A 21,398-nucleotide genomic window follows, 5' to 3' on the forward strand; every position below is an offset into this window, starting at 1 on the left:
TTTTCTTTAAAAAAGAAATTAAGGTGATTTCAAATTGGGAAGCTAAGGATAATCAGGATTTTACTGCTTTTTCTACTAGTCCTAACTTTTATTCATAAATTATAAAATTGATTATTGATGCTTTTTCTATAGAAGGCATTTGTGCTTATTCCGGGATCCACAGAGATAAAAAAAATGAATTTTGACATCAGCCTGATTTTGCAGTTTCTCCAAAGCCTGCTTTTTTCAACTCTTTAAAACAAGTCAGGAAGGGATTGTACTGAGGCATTTAGATAAAAATAAGGAGATACTTAACATTGGAATCAAGTAATTCAAGGGTACCTTCTTTTTGAGTACATTTTAAAAAGTATGGGTCATATTTTACTTTGGTTTTCTAAGAATTCAGAGCAGTTTTTTCTGGAAAATTGCCCTAAGACATTGAAACACATTTCTCATATCCAGTGTCTCTTACACTGTATGCCACGAGCATTTTAAATGTTTTAAATGGTACCTATCAGAAGTTAGATATTCTTTAGAGACTGCTTCAATTAAAACTGTTTATCCAATTTTAGGAAACACTTTTTGCATTTCCCCTTTTTGTTAATGATTTACAATAGCTTGGAGGCATTAGTCAAGAATGGCCTCAAGGTTTCTTAACAATACAGTTTCTGGGAATTTAGCAAAGGGTCATTATCTAGGGGAATTAAATAAGTTTACTTAAATCTCACACATCATATATCTAGATAATTGCTTAGTCTTTGACTTCCCATGAAATGTGACTTCTGCCCCTAGATAATGGAGGTTACACTCTTATGATTTTTTAGTGTAGATTGAATTCAGATTTTTCCCTTTAAAAGTATGAAGGGAGTGGGGCATTTAGGCAGAGATCCTAAGGTATCATGGGCCAGGCTGCCTCATTCACACCTGAGCCTTATTGCAGTTTTTATTGCAGCCTCCTGCAGCAGTTGCCCTGAGTTAAGCAGCGATCTGGGCTCCCTTCTGATCTCCAAAGCTCAGCTGCTTGTACATTCTATTCTTCTCTCAACTTTGGGCTGATTGAGTTAATCCCACTCTTCCCCATCTAGGCAGCTCTGCTAGTTCCTTCTGACTCCTGTTGTCTCCCCAAATTGAGTCCCGTATACCTAGGAGCATTGGCTCTTCCTCTTTTCACAGGGTTCCAACTTGACCTGGGCAAACCAGCCCTTTGCTTCTCTGCTCCTGAGAACTGCCACAGATGCTGTGGTGCTGACTCCAGCTGCCTTCTCATGCCTTGTCTTTTGGCTGCTTTCCGGATACCTGCATAAGCAAGCGATCGACACTGCTACCCGACACTGCTACCCATTCCTACCTTACCCTGCCTTTTCCCTCTTGCATTTCTGTTCTTTTCCCTCTCTCCCTCCTTCTGTTCACAATGCAAAAAGGATGGAAAAAGTACTACAGCCAGAAGCCTTTGAATGAGGCATCAATGGATGAATATTTAGGCAGTTTAGGGCTGTTTCGAAAGCTGACTGCCAAGGATGCCTCTTGCCTCTTTCGTGCTATTTCGGAGCAGGTAAAATGAAATCAAATATATATCATCACTATACTGAGTTTTTAGAGTTTGAGATTTGGCATAGTTATTTAGCTGAAAGACCTGTAACCCTTCAGAATGTTTCCCAACTGTTAAATAAACAATGCCCATTTCTCTTTCCTAGTGAAAACATCCAGGTTTCTCAGGTCCTGGGAAGAGGCTGTCTGCTCCTGATTATTTTAGCTCAGTGCATGCCTTTGCTGATTACTTCAAATATATTGCTTTCATCTTTTTTCTGAATGCTAGTTTGGAATGCAGGAGCAGTAAGAAAATGGGTTTAAAGAAAACTTTGAAATATAACTTGATCGTATAAGTAAGCAACCCCTACTTCCTCTAAACTTTATGCCTAACAAAATTTTATAGGCTGTGCACATAAGGAATGGGAAAGGGGGAGGTTGAGGGGCGTGACAGAATAATTTCTGCTCAATCTTTGATGTGAAAAACAAATTTTAGTACTATCAGGACTTAATGTCCCAATTTCCTACATAAGTTCTGAGTAAGTGGGACTTAAATGGCCAGTTCATACTCTTAATTTTGAAGCTTTTATTTCCAATGACTGTTGACATTGAGCTGGGCTTTCTCTTCTTTTTAGTTGTTTTGTAGCCAGGTTCATCATTTGGAGATCAGGAAGGCTTGTGTCTCGTATATGAGAGAAAATCAACAAACTTTTGAAGCTGTAAGTAGAATACGTATTCAGGGGAGTAGTGTCTGTAGCAGGTGGAAAAGGAATTTTGAGTACCTACATGTAAAAACTAATTTTATGCACTCTCCTCTCCTCTCAAAAGCAAGTATTTAATTACCAGCTGCCTGCCTTCTCCCTAGCTAGCAGATCCTGGACCACCTTTCAGTATTAGATTGTTTTATTACTCATTAAAAATTAAGAACAAGGTTTATTTGTATATGTCACACTACTTCCTTCCCTATAACACACACAACCTAAAAAGTTACTTTTTGTCTGCTGTTTCATGTTTTATAATACACATTTGAAAATTTTAATCCCCTCTATTCTCTTGCTGAATCCTGTATTGAGCAAAACCTTCCACCAGTCACTTTGAGAAAGCTTGTGATATTTAACAGTAAGGGAAAAGTTAGTCCTAAACATCTAGTTTTATGGAATAAATTGTGGTAATTGGAGTTCTAACAGTAATAGACACACACACACACACACAACCTCACAGCCCTTGAGTCGGATCTGACTCATAGCGACCCCTCCTGGGTTTCTGAGGCAGTAATACGACAGAAGTAGATTGCCCAATCTTCCTTCTGAGGAGTGGCTGGTTAACTTTAATTAAAACAGCTTCTAGAGGACATCTTGGGGGCTCTTGACTGCTAACCAGAAGGCTGGCAGTTCAAACCCACCAGCCACTCCTTGGAAGGAAGGTTGGGCAATATACTTGCGTAGTGATTCCACCTTGGAAACCCAAGGAGGGGTCGCTATGGGTCAGGTCCTACTCGACGGCACATAACAACAACAGAGAACACCTTTGTGTACGTTCAAGTATTTTGAATTCCTAGTAACAAAACTGGAGGTTCTACCAATCTCTGAATTGACTTGAACCCTTTCATCTGGCTTTGTTTAACACTCCTAGCCCTTCCAGTCCTATTTTTTTTCTAACTGTATATTGTGGGTATCTGCCTTCTCTTCGAGGTTTACTCTGATTTTCAGAACTGGTATCAGTGAATTATAAAACCGTATAGAGGCTTATTGTCTTTAAAACTTACTATCTTGAAGTTCATTATATTGTTTACCACACCTGTGGAAAAGATGGCTCGTGAAATTACTTCAAATACAGGATCATGGTGTTCCAGCCTTGCATATCGAGCAATTTCATTCATGCAAATCACCTGGGGAGCTTGTTGAACTACAAAATCTGATTCAGCGGGTCTTGGGTGCTGCCCCAAGATTCTGCATTTTTCAGACTCCCAAGTGATGCTGTGGGTTGGTGACCTACATTTTGACTAGTAAGGATATGTATAAACTTTTAAACTACATGAATGAATCTCAAAACTCTTATTGATAAAAGCCAGACCAAGAAAAAGTATGCGTACTGTATGATTTCCTTTATATACAACTCCAAAAAATGCGGACTAATCTATAGTGACAGAAAGCAGATCAGTGTTGCAGGGGGTGGAAAGGTAGAGTGTTATGAGGGGTACAAGGAAACTTTAGAGGGTGATGGATATGTTCACTATTTTGGTGGTAGGTTCATGGATACATAAAGCTTATTTGTGTTGTGCATTTTAAATATGTGCACATTACTATATGATACCTCAACAAGCTGTTTAAAATAGATTTTTTTTAATAGTTTAGCGATAGATATGTAGGAATCAGGCCTGAGTTAATGATATTCTCTGGGTTTAATTTAATTTTTATTGAGGTGTATTTTACATGTTGTAAAATTCACGATTTTAAGTTTTTATAGCTTTTAGTTTTGACAGTGGTATAGTCTTGTAACCCAAGGCTTAGAACTGGTTCTTTCTGGTTATACCCCATGCTGAGAACTTTAATTTCCACCCCAGATATACTGAATCAGAATCTACATTTTAACAAGATCATCCCCAGGTGATTCTTATGTATCTGAGATGTAAATTAAGATTTTGAGCAGGGGTCAAACCAGAATGAAATGGTTCATTCACTACCACTATCAAGATACAGAACATTTTTATCACCCCAAAAAAGTTTCATGTCTTTATTTTTTTTCTGAGACTAATCAAAATCTCTTTAAAGTTCTTCAATTTAACTTTGTAAATGCCTGTCTTCTTTCAAATTTGAAATCCTTAAAATTACTGGGTTCGCTTAATTTATGAAACTCGTCAAGTTGTCATTTAAAAAAAACTCAAAGTAGTACCATTTGATGTAATATACTGGTATGCTAATGAGCCAGGACCAATTCCTAAGATAAGTTTATTGTCCAGCTTTTCCTTGTAACTTTTGCATATGTGCAGATCTTCTTGAGGTGCTGTGCAACATAGTAATTTAATACCATACTTCAAGTGGATTAAAAAAAATCCGAGGGTAATTACAGAATGTAATCTAATTTTAGTAATACTGTGTGTGTATTTGGTTAAGTCAAGTTTGTTTTATTTTTGAAGTATGTGGAGGGATCTTATGAAAAATACCTGGAACGATTGGCAGACCCCAAGGTAAGATCAAATATGGGAGCTAAATCGTTGAGAGTACCTGGAATAGGAACCTAAATATTGATTCAGCTCTGTCACTTTAACCAGAGCCAACATACTTTCTTAAGTAGCCAATTGTGTTGAATCAGTAGTTCCTTGCAAAGGTTTATAGGTGGGCAATTGGCCTATTATTTTGTGTTGAATATTAAGAATTGTGTGTTAACAGTGTTATCCATTAGACTTCAGGAAAAAGCCACAAGGCATTACAAACATCTGGGGGAACAAGATAAGGCTCAGCCTTTTTATTGTAATGTGGGGGGATGATGAATGTTAGGAAGAAGTCACTTTTACTTGTTTATTAAACAATTCTTCCAATTTTTATTGGTCCTTCAATTATGTAGGAGAAAGATTCATAAGTGTATACTTTATTTAGAAGGAATTTGTATGTAATAAAATTAACTTCATAGCTCTGGTCTTCTGGCATTTTTACTAAATACCCTTCTACCTTTGTATCTTCAGACTAGTTAAATTTTTTGTTGTGCCTTTTCTATATGTCGTATTAACTGTCCTTATTACTTATTAGCTAGCTAAGAAAGATTTAAGGACTTTTTTTTAAAGTGTAAGTTTATATTAATGAGTTGTCACAATATTTCAAGCTGCAAAGCAAGTTACAGTGTATTCTACATTCTTCTCCTAAAACAGTTGATAAGCAGCTAAAAAACAACTGTTAAACTTGCAGATGCTTGCTATCTCCTACCTGTAGATTTTTTTTTAAAAAAGAACTTTATGTACTATTTATGTTTAGGAAAGTGCTGGCCATCTGGAAATAAGAGCCCTTTCTCTAATTTATAAGTAAGTTATATCCTCTTTTCTTTAAAAGAGTGTGAATGTGTATATTTCTGTTAAAGTCACTTTAGGATTGGGGAAATTAGAGATTTAATTTAATGATATGTTAGAATGAAAAGTTCTAAGCAGAGTCAGTTTAGTATAGTTATTGAGTGGAGAACCTTGTTACAGAGGCCTTCCTTACCTTTGCATCCATTTGGATGAAAAAATAAAGTCTGCTGATGTTAATTTCTGTAGGATATCTTTTAGGATTCTTGTCTCTCTTAATTTTGTTTCTGTTGTATGATTCTAAATGAAGACAGTATTGTTTCCAGTGGGCTGAACACTGGTTCTTAGGGGGTGAAAAAAAAATCTTAGATATTACAAATGGTTTGTGGTCTTTCAAATGGCCACAGTACATACACAGGTAGTAGTGTATCTGTGGTATTAAAAACACATGTGAGCATTAATAAAAAGTCTAAAAATATCTTGGGGGGGCAACAATAGGGGAAAAAAGTTGAGAAACACTGCTTTGTTGCTTTGTAAGTTGTATTTTGGTCCTTAAAAATGCAAAAATGATATTTTAAAAACTAGGTTTTTGAAAACTAGCTATAAAAGGTAGGTTAGAGGTAGGGGGTATCATTTAATCATTTGAGGACTCTGAGCTGTATAAGAATCCTTCACAATTCTTAGAATGATGACATGATACATACCTTAGTAGAGTCAAGAGTCCTCTTGTTATATAGGGACTTGATCAAGTTAATGTTGTGTTGTCTACTCATTTTTCACTAAATCCAGTGAGAAGTAGAGAATAGGTAATGGGCAGGTGGCTAATAAGTTGCTGCTTTTAAATTGGGCTGGCTTTTAAATCTGCTTCATGATTTAGTATGGCCCTCGAGCTAAGAATGATTTTTATATTTTTATATGGTTAAAAAATTCAAGTATTTAATATAGCCAAATATATAGAGACCAAACTTTATTACTCATCAGTGTTGGTGGGTTATAGGAAAGGGCAAAACTCAGTGCCGTCAAGTTGGATCTGACTCATAGTGACCATTCCTTGGGTTTCTGAGGGTGGTATCACTATGGAAGTAGATTGCCCAACCTTCCTTCCGAGGAGTGGCTGGTGGGACTGTTTAATGACCTGTGAAAATTACATGAAATTTAAATTGTGGTGTCTATAAATAAAGTTTTATTGGGAAATAGTAACACTTATCAAGGAACTCTGGTGGCGTAGCGTATAAGGCACTTGATTACTAACTAGTAGGTCAGCGGTTTAAACCCACCAGTTGCTCTGCCAAAGGAGGACTAGGTGGAAAGAAGACTTCTGTTAAGATTTACAGCCTCGGAAACCCATGGGGGGGTTGCTTCAAATCTGAAGTGACCTGATAGCGCGGTGACTTTGGTTTTGGTTTTTAGTTATGCTTCTGTGCTTATTCATTGTCTGTGGCTGCTTTTACACTACAAGGACAGGGTTAAATAGTTGTTACAGAGGCCATATGGCCTATAGAACCTAAAATATTTATAATCTGGCCTTTGATCAAAAATATTTTCTGACCTCAGCTTTAAATATAAAGGAAAATCCAAAAACCAAACCAAACTCGCTGCTGTCGAGTAGGATCCGACTCACAGCGACCCCTCCTTGGGTTTCTAAGGTGATATTGCTACAGAAGTAAATTGCCCAATCTTCCTTCCAAGGAGTGGCTGGTGGATTTGAACCACCAGCCTTCTGGTTAGCAGTCAAATGCCTCAGCTCCCAAAATTCACAAATGTATCATTGGTGATCTTTAGGGGTGAGGGGATAGTTGGATGTCTGCCTAGAGTTCATATAGTTTAGCTTCTTAAACGTTTGAATTATTTTATATGAATAAGGTAAAACCAATAATAATAATAAGGTAGGCAGTTTAAAAGCACAAATAGTCGTTCTTACAGCTGTGTCTTGCATATGCCAAATTGTCTTTTCTCACCCACCTGTGTTTTTACCCATGTAGTAGGGATATCATCCTTTATCGCTTTCCTGGAAAGCCTCCAACTTCTGTCACAGATAATGGCTATGAAGATAAGGTAAGAAGTTGAGTGAATTGTGAATATTTCTTTTTGAAAATAAAAGAAATTGAACGATGCTGCTGGTTTACCAGAATATTGAGAAATAATCATTTTCAAACCTCACAAATGAAAAATTAAGCACAGTCTAAATGTCAAGCTTCTCTGCCAACAGCCTTTTCCTCTCCAGTCAGTCATCCCTAGTGTTGTTAGCTATCCTTCGAAACAGATAATGATGTACACGCCTCTGTAATAAACGGAAACACTCAATCCTTAAGGTTTAAATTTCCTGGCTGGACATTTAGGACTCTGAAGGGTCTCAAACCTTTCCAATTTCTTTGTCTTCCTTAAGTATGTCATGCTTTCTGATAGTTCAGTTTTCATGCTTTATCTTCTGTTCCTTTGTATTGCCAATGTAAATTACGATGGAACATTCCCAACTCTCGCCTGGAGTTATTTCCTCCCTTTGTGCTCTCCTAACAGCTCTCAAGTAATTTTAGTGTTTATCACATTGTATTTGTTTCACATGTCTATTTCTGCCATTAATCTGAGAGTTTCTTTGGGGCAAAGACAGTGTTCTATTAACTGCCTGGTAAGGTGCTTTGAAAGTAGTAGGAGGTGGTTTGTTGGTTGAGAACACTTACCAAATAAACACATTGTTCTTTAGCTTACAGCTTTTCTTCCAGAAAGTATTTAAGAACAATTTTTATCCTGATTATTTCATTAGTGGCTAATTAGTGAATATACAATATTTGAATTTTATAAGTCTTATTTCATTACCACGGAGCAAAACTCGGGCAACCTTTTAATGAAGGTGAGACAAGACTAGGCACTGGAAGAACTGTTAGGATGCAAAAGACCTGAACTAGCAAAATGGCAGCAGGAATGAAGACTAGTATGCGAGAGATACTTAGCAGGTAAGTATAAATTGCAGCACATTACTTGTTTTACCAGTCGTATCACCATCTAATTGGTTCAGGCATTAAGCCCCTATAGTGTGCCAAGCACTGTACTTGATTTCAGGGATACCAAAATGAATATAACAAAATCCTTGCCCTCCAAGGGCTTAGAGGACTGTGGAGACCCTTTGAGAATCTAGAGCTGGCAATACTGAAAAGATAGGCTTTACATTTAGATAGTTTGTAATAAGAACCCTCATTTTGAAACAATTGAACCAATTCCTACTCTAAGTCTTCTTTGTAATCACCTTCACTGGCTGCATGTGCAGCTTTTAAATCATTGACAAGGCCTTTTCTTGCTCTAAAGGCTAAATAAGAACTGGGTGCACTTGTTTTGACGACTTACCTACAAATTGAACTTGAAGACACACTTGGGAATGGATCTCATTTGCAATCCAGGGGAATGCCTATACTTAAATTTCAGTATGAACAAACATGCTGACTTTATAAATTATCAGACCAACCACATATGCATGTATAATCCTGTGCACACAGCCCCCCAATTGCTGATGAGCATTAGTTTTATACGTGTATGAATGAGACTTATACATACTCTTACGGTTCTGTATATTGACAAGGTCTTACCTTGTTGTGTACTTAGGATTCAGAATGAGTGATGCTTTTCATAGCTCAATAAAATCTCTGTATGATGTATAAGACTCATTTAAAAGTAGAACTGCATAACTGTAGGAAAAAGTGGTGGGGATATGTGTGTTCAGTATGTATTTCAACTTTTCTCTGCAAGAAAATTTTCAGAATAAAATGTTGAGGGAGGAAAACAAAACTTGAAGGGTGGCGTAATGCCTAAAGCACTTGACTGCTAACCAGAAAGGTGGTGGTTCAAACAGACCAGCCACTCCTCAGAAGGAAGTTGGGGCAATCTACTTCTCTAGAGATACTGCCTTGGACCCCAAGGAGGGATTGCTATGAGTCAAATCAACTCAACGACAATGAGTTTGGTTTCCTGTTTTTGGGTAAGGATGTAAATGTCAAAATCTCATCTCAGACAATACTGTGCATTATTGCTGAAACGCAAATGCTAACCCTCCTCTTACTCAGAAATTTCTGATAATGTCACATCATTGCATGAGAACTTACAGTGAGTGCTCAAGGGCAAGCATATTGTTAGATGTCATTAATCTGCCTTAAATAATAGAGATTTTAGCACAGGCTTTCAAAGAAATGCCTAATGTTCATCTTGGTTCCTTCCCTTTCTTTGTTGACTTAACTCTGAATGCTTTAAGTTTTATTTTGCTTTAATTGTAAGTATGTACTTCCAGTCTTTTTCCCAAATATTCTAGCTTCTGGTGGCATTCACTTTGATACTACATGATACTGGTCTGATAGAGACTAGTGGAATCCTCAAGACTGTCTGTGGCCCTTAGATACTCTTCAGTACTAGAACTGAAGCCACCCTGGGTATCAACTTTCAGCCAAACAATGGACAGGCCCATAAAGTGAATAATAGCACCAGCAAGGAATGTACTCCTCAATACAATCAACCATAAAGACCTAAAAAGCAGCATTTGCCCAGAAACATAGCTCAGAAGGCAGGAAATGTGTATAAATATTTTGTGTCATCAGCTGCAATCCCCTCAGTGTAACAACTCTTCCCACTTCCTCCCTGGGTTCCTTTGTTTCCATTGAGCCTTCTTTCCAGGTGGCAGCAGGGTTGCTTTTGTTGTGTGACATCTTTGTTTAACCTCAAACTTCGTTCCTGTATGTTGAAGCTCCTAAGATTCGTATTTAAATTGTTCATACTTTTAAAAATAGAGTAAAAGGTAAAGTCACCATTCATTCTTGTTACTCTCTTGCCCTTCCCCAAGGTAAAAGCTATTAAAGTTTGGGTAGGTATATATTCTATATCATTTTCTTTGTATGTTGTACTGTAGATAGACTCATTTAATATCCTGTTACTTGTTCTTTATAAGTATCTGTGCTCATCAATAACATAGATATACCCCATTTTTTCATTAGTTTATTACCATTATATCTTACCTACCTACTCCCAACAAACACAGCACCTACGAGTATATATTACAGAATAATTATTTTATTATTGGGATACCACCAAGAACATAAAAACCATTATACATAGTTTTGCCTTTTCCAATCAAAACTAAACTTCTTACCACTTGAATAGGAAATAGTACATTCTGTTGGCTGGGTTCCTTTATGCCTTAATAACTGCTTCCAGTTATTAACTTTTCTAAGTTGGAGTTCCCAGTCCCCATAGCCCACATTCAGAGTTTCTTTTATTATTATTTTGGGATAATAAATTTCTCTTCAATGCAAATATCCCCTGTAGTAGATGAAGCTTATTCATAATAGAAATTTTACTGTGAGTTTAGTTTAGTTTGACACTTGCCTTCAATACTTGAAATAGATTATACTGATGTAGTTGAAATTGGGATTTTGAAAAAAGGGAGGAATGATAGACCTGGGCTTAGAGAATTTGATTATTGGGAGAAGTTAGTCAAGGAAAGTAGAAGAAAAAGTGCTTAACATAATTTTCTGCCAAAGAATCCTGATTGTAACATCCTCCCATAGACCACAGAGAATTATCTTTGGTACCTCAACTTGCTGATAATTAAAGATGCTTTCTGAACGAAATGACCATAAAGCAGGGATTTTGGTTAATTGTTGTTCATGGTAATTACCTTTTATAAAGTCACTTCTAACACTGAATTAGTAACTACTGAATAATTTTTCCTAGGGGAAATACAGAGTTTCCTACAAGCCTCTGTTCACATTTTCCTCAACTGATCAATACATAACCCTGTAATGTGTTGTATTTTTAAGACGACACCTTATTTATTATACATTGCCAACATTGAACTCACTTTCAACAGCACTGTAACTCATGCCTGAACAAAGTTTATCTTATCTAACACGTGTATTTTCTCCATAAGGCACATCACAGTTTTCTTGCAATTAGGAACACTCTAGACTTCAACACTATGCTTTGGGTGCCATTTTAAACAGTGAAATTGCCAGCAAAAGCACAAATATGAGAAAAAAAATAGACTAAGAAGGACATTTGTTTACAGTGGACGAGAAAGCAAAACATTACATTGTTTGACCTCAGCTGGGGATGTGTGCATTGAGTGATTCAAATATTTTACAGCTGTGCAATGAGTGGCTCTTGAAGTCCTGCGAGTATGGATTTGGGGCTTACAAGTAAATTTTTAGTAGGTGAATTTGCAGATATGGAATCTATAGTAATGAGGATTGAATGTGTATCCCTTGAACAAGAGAGAAGTTTTTGAACAAAAGTTCAAAAATATTTTTGAGTCATCTTATAAACAAATCTCATCATGTGGAACCAGGGAGAGTTGTTACTCAAAAAATTTGGTTACTGACCAAATTGGTGTTTTGAAGAAAGTAAGGGTTGAAGAACTCAGCTAAGAAGCTAACCTCTAAATTTTGTAGCTATTTTGATGCCTTAATTCATCTAAGAAGTCTTATAGCAATATTGATCCAGTATAACATATTGATTATTGCTATTCAGTAAAATTGATAACCTTTTGAATAAATTGAAGTCTTCTGCTAACCAGAAGGCTGGTGATTCAAACCCACCAGCCACTCCTTGGAAGGAAGATGGGGCAATCTACTTCTGTAGTGATACTATCTCGGCAACCCAAGGAGGGGGTTGCTATGAGTCGGGTCCGACTCGATGGCACATAACAACAACCATCCCACTCCCACCATCGCCTTTCAGAGTCTATTTGGATATTTGCCCTAATTTCTCTAGTCATTTCTTTAACTAGAGTCTTTTGACTTTGGTTAGGTTTTGTTACATTTACTCTTGATTTGTAATTCAAGACTTAACAGGAATGGCGTTTTAATCTTGACGTTTAAAACCTACTGTGAAGAAAACCTTTGTATTTACCTATATTTAGATTTTAAAAATCACTTTTTAGAAAATAATAAAATTCATTTAGTTTATCAATTCTGTTCAGCAAGGTAATTTCAAGTGATTCCACGGATTTAAGATGCATAACATTCACTTGATTTTTCTGCATGTTTTCTTTTTCTTCAGATTCTACTCTGCTATTCAAATAATGGTCATTATGATTCCGTGTACTCAAAACAGTTTCAGTCAAGTGCCGCTGTTTGTCAGGGTATGTGAAGGTTTTATAAATGTTCACATGTGATTTCAAGGGATTTGTTTCCAGTCTTTAAATCAAAGGAACCACTATAAATAGTTCTTTTAAAACCTTGTTGTTACCTACTGAACTTATGTACTGGGTTATGACTATTTTCAAATTGTTATAAAGAAAATATTGGCTTTTTTCTTTAGCTATATTGTATGAAATGCTGTATAAAGATGTGTTTTTTGTGGATGAAGAAGAGTTGAAAACTGCAGTTGAATTGTTTCGAAGTGGTCCCAAGAAGAACAGAAATAATGCTCTGACGGGAAGTGAGGATGCCCGTGTTGAATATAAGAGTTCGACTCGGGATAGGTAATAAAGGGGAAGGGGATATCAACTGTGTAATAAACATATTCCATGTTTCTGTGTGTCACCATTTGATAGAGGAAGACATTTGGCAAGTTTATGATTTACTTTACCCAGACACACACGTGTATTTTACATACATAAATTTTTTTCAATGGGAAAAGAAGTTTTAACAAAGATTTTTTTTTCCTGGATTTTTATTTATTTTTAGTATTTTTTTTCTGGGGGGGGGGGCAATGTTCCCTTCCCTCGCCTCCCACCCTGGGTACCCAACAAAGTTTCCTTCCATATATAAACTTTTCCTTTACTTTTTACAATAATGAACTAATACAATATTTGTCCTTCTGTGATTGAATTATTTAATTCAGCATAATGTCCTCCAAGTTCCTCTACGTTATGCAGTGTTTTCTAGAGTTGACATTATTCTTCAGTGTTGCATAATACAAAAGATGTTTTATTTTAAGAGGCTCAGGCTTTGGAAGTTACGTTCAAATCAGAATTGCTTTTTTTTTTTTTTTTTTTAACTGCTAGCACAGGGCTTAGAACCTTCTAATCCAGTGATTCTCAAACTTCTAGTTGTATGTGAATTACTCAGGGAGCGTGTTAGAAAGACAGGTTCCTGGGCCCACTTTCACAGAATTTGAGGTCAGAGTGGGGCCAGGAATCTGCCTCTTTAAAAAGTACATGCAAGTATTCTTGAGGTAGGTAGTCAGTAGACCTCACTTTGAGGAAAAAAACTGATTCTAAACTAGCACCATTATTTTGTACATGGTAACTGAGGTTCACAATGGTGACTTGACAAACATACCCTGTTAGAAGGAAAGAATCTCTCAGGCAAAGGGAAGTGTTAGGAGCTTTTGAGTGTCGTCTTTTGGTATACACAGGGAATAGAGATTGTGCATCTCCACAGATGCAGTGATTATTGAGCATATCTCATAAAAAAACTTTTAGTTATAAGGTGGGTACTGTCTTTTATTTCTTCTTAATATCTACTCTCCCCCCCCCGAACTTTTTGATAGCTTTTGTGCCCCTCAAGTGTTACCTTGTGTTTTTGTTTTACAATTTTTTTTTTTTTTTTACTATAATGCATGTAACTTCTTTTTTGTAGAAGTGTTTTTTTTTGGGGGGGGGAATGCAAGGGTTGGCAACTAGGTGTCAGGATAAAAATTACTCTTCACTGATTTCTTGTGTTAAGAACTTCAGCCTAATGGAAACTGTAATAGTAGGAAGGCAAGGCATATCAGTTATCTAGTGCTATGTAACAATATTACCACAAACTTAGTGGCTTAAAACAACACATGCATTATTACACAGTTTCTTAGGACTTTGAGCATAGACTTTGTTGGTTCTCACCTGGAGGTTTCGGAAAGATATACTTCCCTGTTCACATGGTTCTTGGCAGCATTCAATTTTTTTTGCCGCTGCAGGACTGAGAGATTCAGTTTTTTGTTGACAGTTGGCCAGAGGCCTCCCTCAAGTCCAGGAGGCCATTTGCTGTCCCTTGCCATATGAGGTTTATAAATGTTGGCCGCTTGCTTCCTCATAGTCGGAAGAGAAAGACCAGGAAGATGGGTACTAAATTCTTATGTAATGTAATCATGTGTATCCTGTTCCTTTTGCCATACTTACTCTGTTGGTTAGAATCAGTCTCAAAGAGTGGATCACAAGGGTATTAATACCAGGATGTAGGTATCATAGGGACTGATCATCTGAAGAGTCTGACTCCACAGGAGTTATGAAATGTGGGAGGTAATGTGCTAAGTATATTGTAGCACATACTTATAAAAAGGAAGCATAAATCAAAATACTGGGATGAAAAAGTATTTGCCTCACTTTTGGACCAGAGCTACTTTACCACTAGACCAAACCAAGCCCCCTGCCACAGAATCCATTGTCAGTCATAGTGACCCTGTAGGACAGAGTAGAACTGCCCCATAGGGTTTCCAAGGCTGTAAATCTTCACCATAGCAGTGGCTGGTGGGTTTCAACTGCCTAACCTTTCTGATAGTATAGTGCCTAAGACACTTGACTGCTAACCAGAAGGCTGGCAGTTCAAACCCACCAGCCACTCCTTGGAAGGCTGGGCAGTCTACTTCCGTAGTGATACTGCCTTGGCAACCCAAGGAGGGGTCCCTATGAGTCAGGGCAGACTCATTGGCACACAACAACATCTTTTATATTATCCTCATAATTCTGTGAGGTGGGCACCCTTTTATAAAAGCAGTGTCATCTCCACAAAGCTTTCCTAACCCTCCAGTCATTTGGTTCTAATCACAATGTGCCTGGTTAACTAGTTAGTCTCCCCCCCCCCCATCCAACCTCAACCATCTCCAGTTTGTCTAGATCAGGAGAACTTCAAAGGCAAGGAACAGAATCTTAATTATATGCTAGCATTACACATGACACAGAGTAGGTGTTTAAGGTTGACTAAATGAAAGAATTTGTAGAATGTCATTCAGCATGTTGAGAGATGTGCATGGGACTACAATACAGGCTTTCTGACTCAGATCTCTTCCCAGGACTTCACACCAGTGGCATCACTAGGGTTGGTGTTACTCTGTGTGGTAACTCATGGTATCATCCCCCCCAAGGAGGGGTTGCTATGAGTGGGGCCGACTCAATGGCACATAACAACTACTTTTGGTTAGCAGCCGGATGGTTTAATTACTGCATTTGTATAAAGCTATTTTGCTCTAATTCTTTTCAATTAGGGCTGAAGAGAAAGGTGCCTGCTGCAATGCTGAAAATATACCAGAAGGGTCCAATCAAGGAACAGCAGAAGCAAAGGTTTGAGATTTTTTTTTCTTTTTTCTTTTCTTTTTTTTATTATTGTGATTTGGGTGAAGATTTACAGAGCAAATTCACTTTCCATACAACGGTTTACATATACTTTGTCTCATGACATTGACCACAGTTTACTACAATGCAACAGCTCCCATCCCACTTCCTCCTCATAGTTACCTCTTCCCAGTGGCCATCCCTCCATGGACTCCTGCCCCCTAAGCTGTCTCCCTGTGAGAAGCCCTTCTTTCTCAATGATTGTTCTCTCCAAGGAGTGTATCTACCTCAGGTAAATGTTCAACTCATATGCCTGTCTTCTGTCTGGCTGGAAACCACAGGTGTGGGTTCAATTTCCAGACCTGAAGGGCAGCTAGGGGCCATAGTCGCAGTGGTTCCACCAGGCTCTATTGGAGCTTTTTTATTTAAAAGATGGATTTTCATATTCTTGAATTGCGTCTATAACTTTAACTAGTTAAGGTTAGATGGTCCATTCTAATTATGTGTGGGGGGCATTATCCATGTTTTCCTTCGTGGCATGTGAACTTGTCTGAAAACGGAAAATTTGTGCTTAATCTTCTCCTTATTCTTTCTTAAATTTTCTGTCTTTCAAAATAAACTTTAAATAATTGAAAAATTTCACAAACTTTTTGAGTTAAAAGTAATACTGTAGCCTCAGTATTTAATTTGGAAACAGTCTTCTGAATCTAAGATTTCTAACTTAAGCTGATATTTTACCCATAATATAATACTTATCCCTATTCTGCTTAAACAAAATGGGCGACAATCCTAGTCTATTAAAGTTGGAGAAACCAGGGAAATTATACTATCTGTATAGACCTAAAAGCAGGTAGACCAATATTGAGACTTGAAGTTTGAGGCTGGAGCAGTGGTGGCAAAATGCTAAAGCACTTCACTGACACTTAAGAGTTACGCAGTTCGAACCCACCAGTGGCTCTGTGGGAGAAAAGACCTGCCAGTCTGCTCCTGTAAAGATTACAGCCTAGGATGCCCTATGGGGTAGTTATATTCTGTCATACAAGATCAATCTGAGTTGGAATCTATTAGATGTTACAAAAACAACAGAAGTTTGAGGCTAGCTAATTAGGGTAAATACGCAATCTCTGTAATAAAATGGAACTCTGGTGGTGGTGTGCCTAAGCCTGACTGCTAACCAGAAGGTTGGCGGTTCAAACCCACCAGCAACTCCGTGGAAGGACGACTGGGCAATCTATTTCCATAAAGATTTACTGCCTCGGAAACCCAAAGGGAGTCACTGTGAGTCACGATCAACCTGGTGGCAGTGAGGTTTTTTTTTTTTTTTTGGGGGGGGGGGGTGGTGTAACAAAATGCCCTAAGTGTTGGTAATTTTGGAACAGTATTTTATATGGTGAAGTTTTAGGAGCCCAGAAGAAAAATGATAGTTCCTTAAGGAAGCTGTAACAGAATTTGACCAAACTGAAGTAAACTTTTCAGATTTTGCCAGGGAATTTTACGACATGGGAGCCCTGACTGAATTTTTACTCCTGGTTTATGTTCTATTAATATATGTGTTCTTAGTCACTGGCTGTTCTAGACAATATTTCTTTTCTGCCACCTAAAACCTTTTGGATTATTTACATTTTCCTTCTTCAGTATCCTTATTTTTAAGATACGTAGTATAATTTTTTGTGACACTCATTTCTTGTGTTAAGGAAAGGGAGGTATATGTACATAGTTTTTAAATTTTATTATTATTATTTTTAAATTGGTGAGGTTTTAGCATGATTATTTCTGTTTTAGTCTTCAGAAACTCCATCAAAGATGCTTTTTCCTTATAAGGTGCTCAAAGCCCTGGACCCAGAAATCTATCGTAATGTAGAATTTGATGTTTGGTTGGACAGCAGAAAAGGTAATGAAATATCAAAAGGATGCTTTCCAATCCTGACAGACCCAGGAGAATAATTTTGCAAATTGTTTCTTCTTACAAGAGCCGATTTCAATGTACTATTATAAAGAACAGCTTGTTACTTTTCATCTTACTCCAGGCATGCTTTAAATTCAGAGGAGGAAAATAAATAGGTTTTTAAGTGGGGAGGGATCTTTAGAGTCTGATGTTTATCTGGGACTTGAGCTTTGCAAAAATTGTATACAAATAGCTGTCAGAAAACCTTAAGAATAACAGAAACTTTCAGTAACTTTTCTTATCTTAAACTTTAAAGTGTTAAGATTGCCCTCATCGATTAAATGAATAGATCAAATACTAGCAAAATACGGCCTGAGGGTCAAGTCTATCCCATTTTCTGTTTCAGAATGATTTTAGCATTTTTAAGTGGCTAGAAAAATACTAGAATAGTATATCGTGACACCTACCAATTATGTGAAACTCAAATTTCAATGTCCATATATAAAGCTTTGTTGGAACATAGCCATCCTCACTTATTTACATATTGTAGACATGACAGATTGTCTATGGCCTACAAAGCCTCGAAAATATTTACTATCTCACTCTTTACAGAAAAAGTTTGCTGACCCCTGAAATAGATAATTGCTTCTCTCTCCTTATTAGATAACTAAGTTGGTCAAAGTAGGCTTTAAAGTACTGCCTTCAAGGTAGCCTTAATATTTCATATTCAGCTCCTTCAGCAATGTAGGTTAATCAGGGTATAGTTAGTAATCTAGAGTAAGGGTTAAGACCTCGTGTACAAGATTAATGTTTTTAAAATAATAGGTTGCTTAGGAGCTCTGGTGGCGTAGTGCCTAAGGCATTTAACTGCTAACCAGAAGGCTGGCAGTTGAAACTCACCAGCCACTCCTCGGAAGGAAGACTGGGCAATCTACTTTCCTAGTGATACCACCTCAGAAACCCAAGGAGGGGTCGCTATGAGTTGGAACCGGCTTGATGGCAGTGAGTTTGGTTTTTTCGGTTGAAAAATCTTCATAGTGTTGCTTTCAAATTGTACCTTACTGATGTTTGACCGGTGGAGCCCTAGTGCCACAGTGGTTAAGTACTCAGCTGCTAACTGAATGGTTGTCCTTTCAAACCTGCCCGCCACTCTGCAGGAGAAAGTTGTAGCATTCGGCTTCTGTAATATTCAAAGCCTTGGAAACCTTATGGAGTAGTTCTGCTCTCTCCTGTGGAGTTGGTGTTAGTCAGAATAGATTTGATGGCAGTGCATTTGTTTTGGTTTGGATGTTTGACCACTTCGAAGGCTTCAACCTCATAATTCCTACCTATTTGTGTTTTGAAGCACAGAACTGTTCTGGCAGATACCCTGAAGTTGACTGGAGAAATAACCCATTGAGAATTACAGAATGGCTCTTTGTGACTCCTTCCCATATTTTAGCATATAGTGGTAGTATTGTCAAAGACACTGTAGTAAAAGTAAATTAGGGAGTTAAATGATGTAAAATAAGAAATGAAGCAATTTAGTTGAACTTGAACCTTAATATCTTTTTAATAGAACTTCAAAAATCTGATTACATGGAGTATGCTGGAAGACAGTACTATTTGGGAGACAAGTGTCAGGTTAGTTTCTTCTTTAAAGAATTAGTAATTTGTTTTTCCAAAATTATGGTTTTAGTCATTAATACGAGTTCAGCAATAATATAAACTGCTGAAAAAAAGATTTTTTTTGAAAAATATTTGTGTTAAATTTTAATTTCAAAGTTTTATGGTTATATTTAAGGCAAGCAGTTTCAATATGTGCTGCTGCCTCCCTTGAACTAGGTTGGTTGGCAGTGTTGATATCAACTACTTTAAAAAGAAGATACTGATCTTCATTTGGGAAAAGTGGTATTTTTGTTGGGCCAAAGCCAGATCTACCAGAAGATTTGAGATTTGAGATGTATTCATTCTTACTGCCTTTTTTCTGCTTTCAGGTACGCTTGGAATCTGGTGGTGGAAGATATTATAATGCTCACATTCAGGAAGTTGGAAATGATAACTCATTAACAGTCTTCATTGAAGAACTGGCAGAAAAGTAAGAATATAAATTTGTTGAATTACTGTAACTTTGGCTCTTGCTGCCTTTTTGTAATACCAAATTGAGAATAACCAGGCTGTAGTAAGAAGACCTAGAGGTATATCTGGTACTGGCCTAAATTATAAGTTATCTTTTCTTGAATTATATATGCATATGCTGAAATGTCAAATCTCACTATTGTTAACTATGTATGAAGTTTTAAAATCCTAGGAACTAGCTAATGTATTAGGACTATTAAATCAAGTAAAACAAAAACTTGCTACAAAACTTTTCAGTTTAATTGGAAAACTGGTTTGCTGAGCTTCTACTATTGATTATCAGGATAAATTAGTCCACTGGTTTGTTTAAACATAGGTTGATGAGCCCTATTCCTGTAGTTTCTGATTTACTAAGTCTAGGATGGGGCCCAAGAATTTACATTTCTAGGGTCCAAGTGAAGCTGCTGCTGGTCCACTTTGAGAACTATTAAACTATGCTGTTGTTGCAAATAATCTCAAAATATCAGACACTTGACACAATAAAGTTCATTTATCAAGTACATTCATAGTAAGTCAGCAAAGGGGGAATCGGGCTGACAGAGGTTCTACCTTGGCACATGCTTCTGTGATCAGAAGGAGGGGAAGATACTAGAACATGGCAGACCACATGCTGCTGCTTCAAGCATGTGTTTACCTTTTATTGACCGAAGTGGCTTATATAGCCAAGCCTGATGCCAGTGGGGTTAGGAAATAAATATTCTTCCAATAAAGGACAGCAAATATTTGTGCAATAATACATTCTATCACAGTGTTTCCTATGGAGTGTGAGATGTGCTACAAACAGCTGTGAAAGTAAACTACTCCCTACAAACTATACAAAAACCTGGGGTTTTCTAGCCTAAAAAGGAAAAACAAGGAAGCTAGTGTCAACAGATTTAAATAAACTTAAATGAAGCAAGGAGATTGGGGGCATATGTATCACATGAGAATTAAGTCTGTGTTGCAATGACTTCATGTTAGTACCTTTATCATTAAGGCATGTTGTTCTACTGGCTAACGTAAGACCCATTACTCAAGTGACACCTGTTCCAGCCTGGAACATTTTGCATGGTGGGAAAGGAAGAAACTACCAAAAATCGCCTAGGGGCTATGTCCCAGAAATAGGTATGTATGTTGAGGGTTTTTATAATTTTACTTTTCCCTTCTTGTAGTCCCTTTCATTTATGCATTGTACCTTTTTTTTTTAAAAGTATAAGTCTTGTTCTGTGGTAGGGTTTCTCAGTTTTAGCACTATTAACATTTTGATCTGGATAATTCTTTGTGAAGGAGCTGTCCTGCATGGGCAATGATAATATAATGAAATTCTTAAGTGAATTTATCATTAGTTTTGTATTCTTTACTCACTAGATGTCAGTAGCATTACCCACACACCCCAGTTCTGACAATCAAAAAGGTCTCCAGACATCGCCGAATGTTCCTAGGAGTGGGGGTTGGGAATCATCCCTGGGTGGGAATCACTTTTCTAGGGGACTTTGTGTAAACTTAACCTGGAGTGGGTTTTAGATTAAAACTTGAGGGAGGGAAAGAAATATATATATATATAGTAGCATAGGTGACTAGATGACTCTCAATGCTTTGAAGGAGCTCTGGTAGTGTAGTGCCTAAGGCACTTGACTGCTAACCAGAAGGCTGGCGGTTCAAACCCCCCAGCCACTCCTCGG

At 37.3% G+C, this 21,398-nt stretch overlaps 1 protein-coding gene across 1 annotated transcript in view; it reads left to right on the forward strand.

Annotated features, from left to right (window-relative positions):
* ALG13 (ALG13 UDP-N-acetylglucosaminyltransferase subunit) overlaps positions 1 to 21,398 on the forward strand; it is an 82,676-nt gene that overhangs the window by 21,606 nt on the left and 39,672 nt on the right. The window contains 13 exon segments of the mRNA XM_042782982.1: positions 1,153 to 1,293; positions 1,295 to 1,531; positions 2,142 to 2,225; positions 4,643 to 4,693; positions 5,475 to 5,521; positions 7,486 to 7,558; positions 12,539 to 12,620; positions 12,800 to 12,962; positions 15,668 to 15,743; positions 17,517 to 17,625; positions 19,178 to 19,242; positions 19,596 to 19,696; positions 20,714 to 20,841. Of these exon segments, the coding sequence (XP_042638916.1) occupies positions 1,153 to 1,293; positions 1,295 to 1,531; positions 2,142 to 2,225; positions 4,643 to 4,693; positions 5,475 to 5,521; positions 7,486 to 7,558; positions 12,539 to 12,620; positions 12,800 to 12,962; positions 15,668 to 15,743; positions 17,517 to 17,625; positions 19,178 to 19,242; positions 19,596 to 19,696; positions 20,714 to 20,841 (1,357 nt within the window).

Source organism: Orycteropus afer, unplaced genomic scaffold, assembly GCF_000298275.1.
Source record: "Orycteropus afer afer isolate SDZICR_OR568_19922 unplaced genomic scaffold, OryAfe1.0 scaffold00549, whole genome shotgun sequence".
NCBI classification, from domain to species: domain Eukaryota; kingdom Metazoa; phylum Chordata; class Mammalia; order Tubulidentata; family Orycteropodidae; genus Orycteropus; species Orycteropus afer.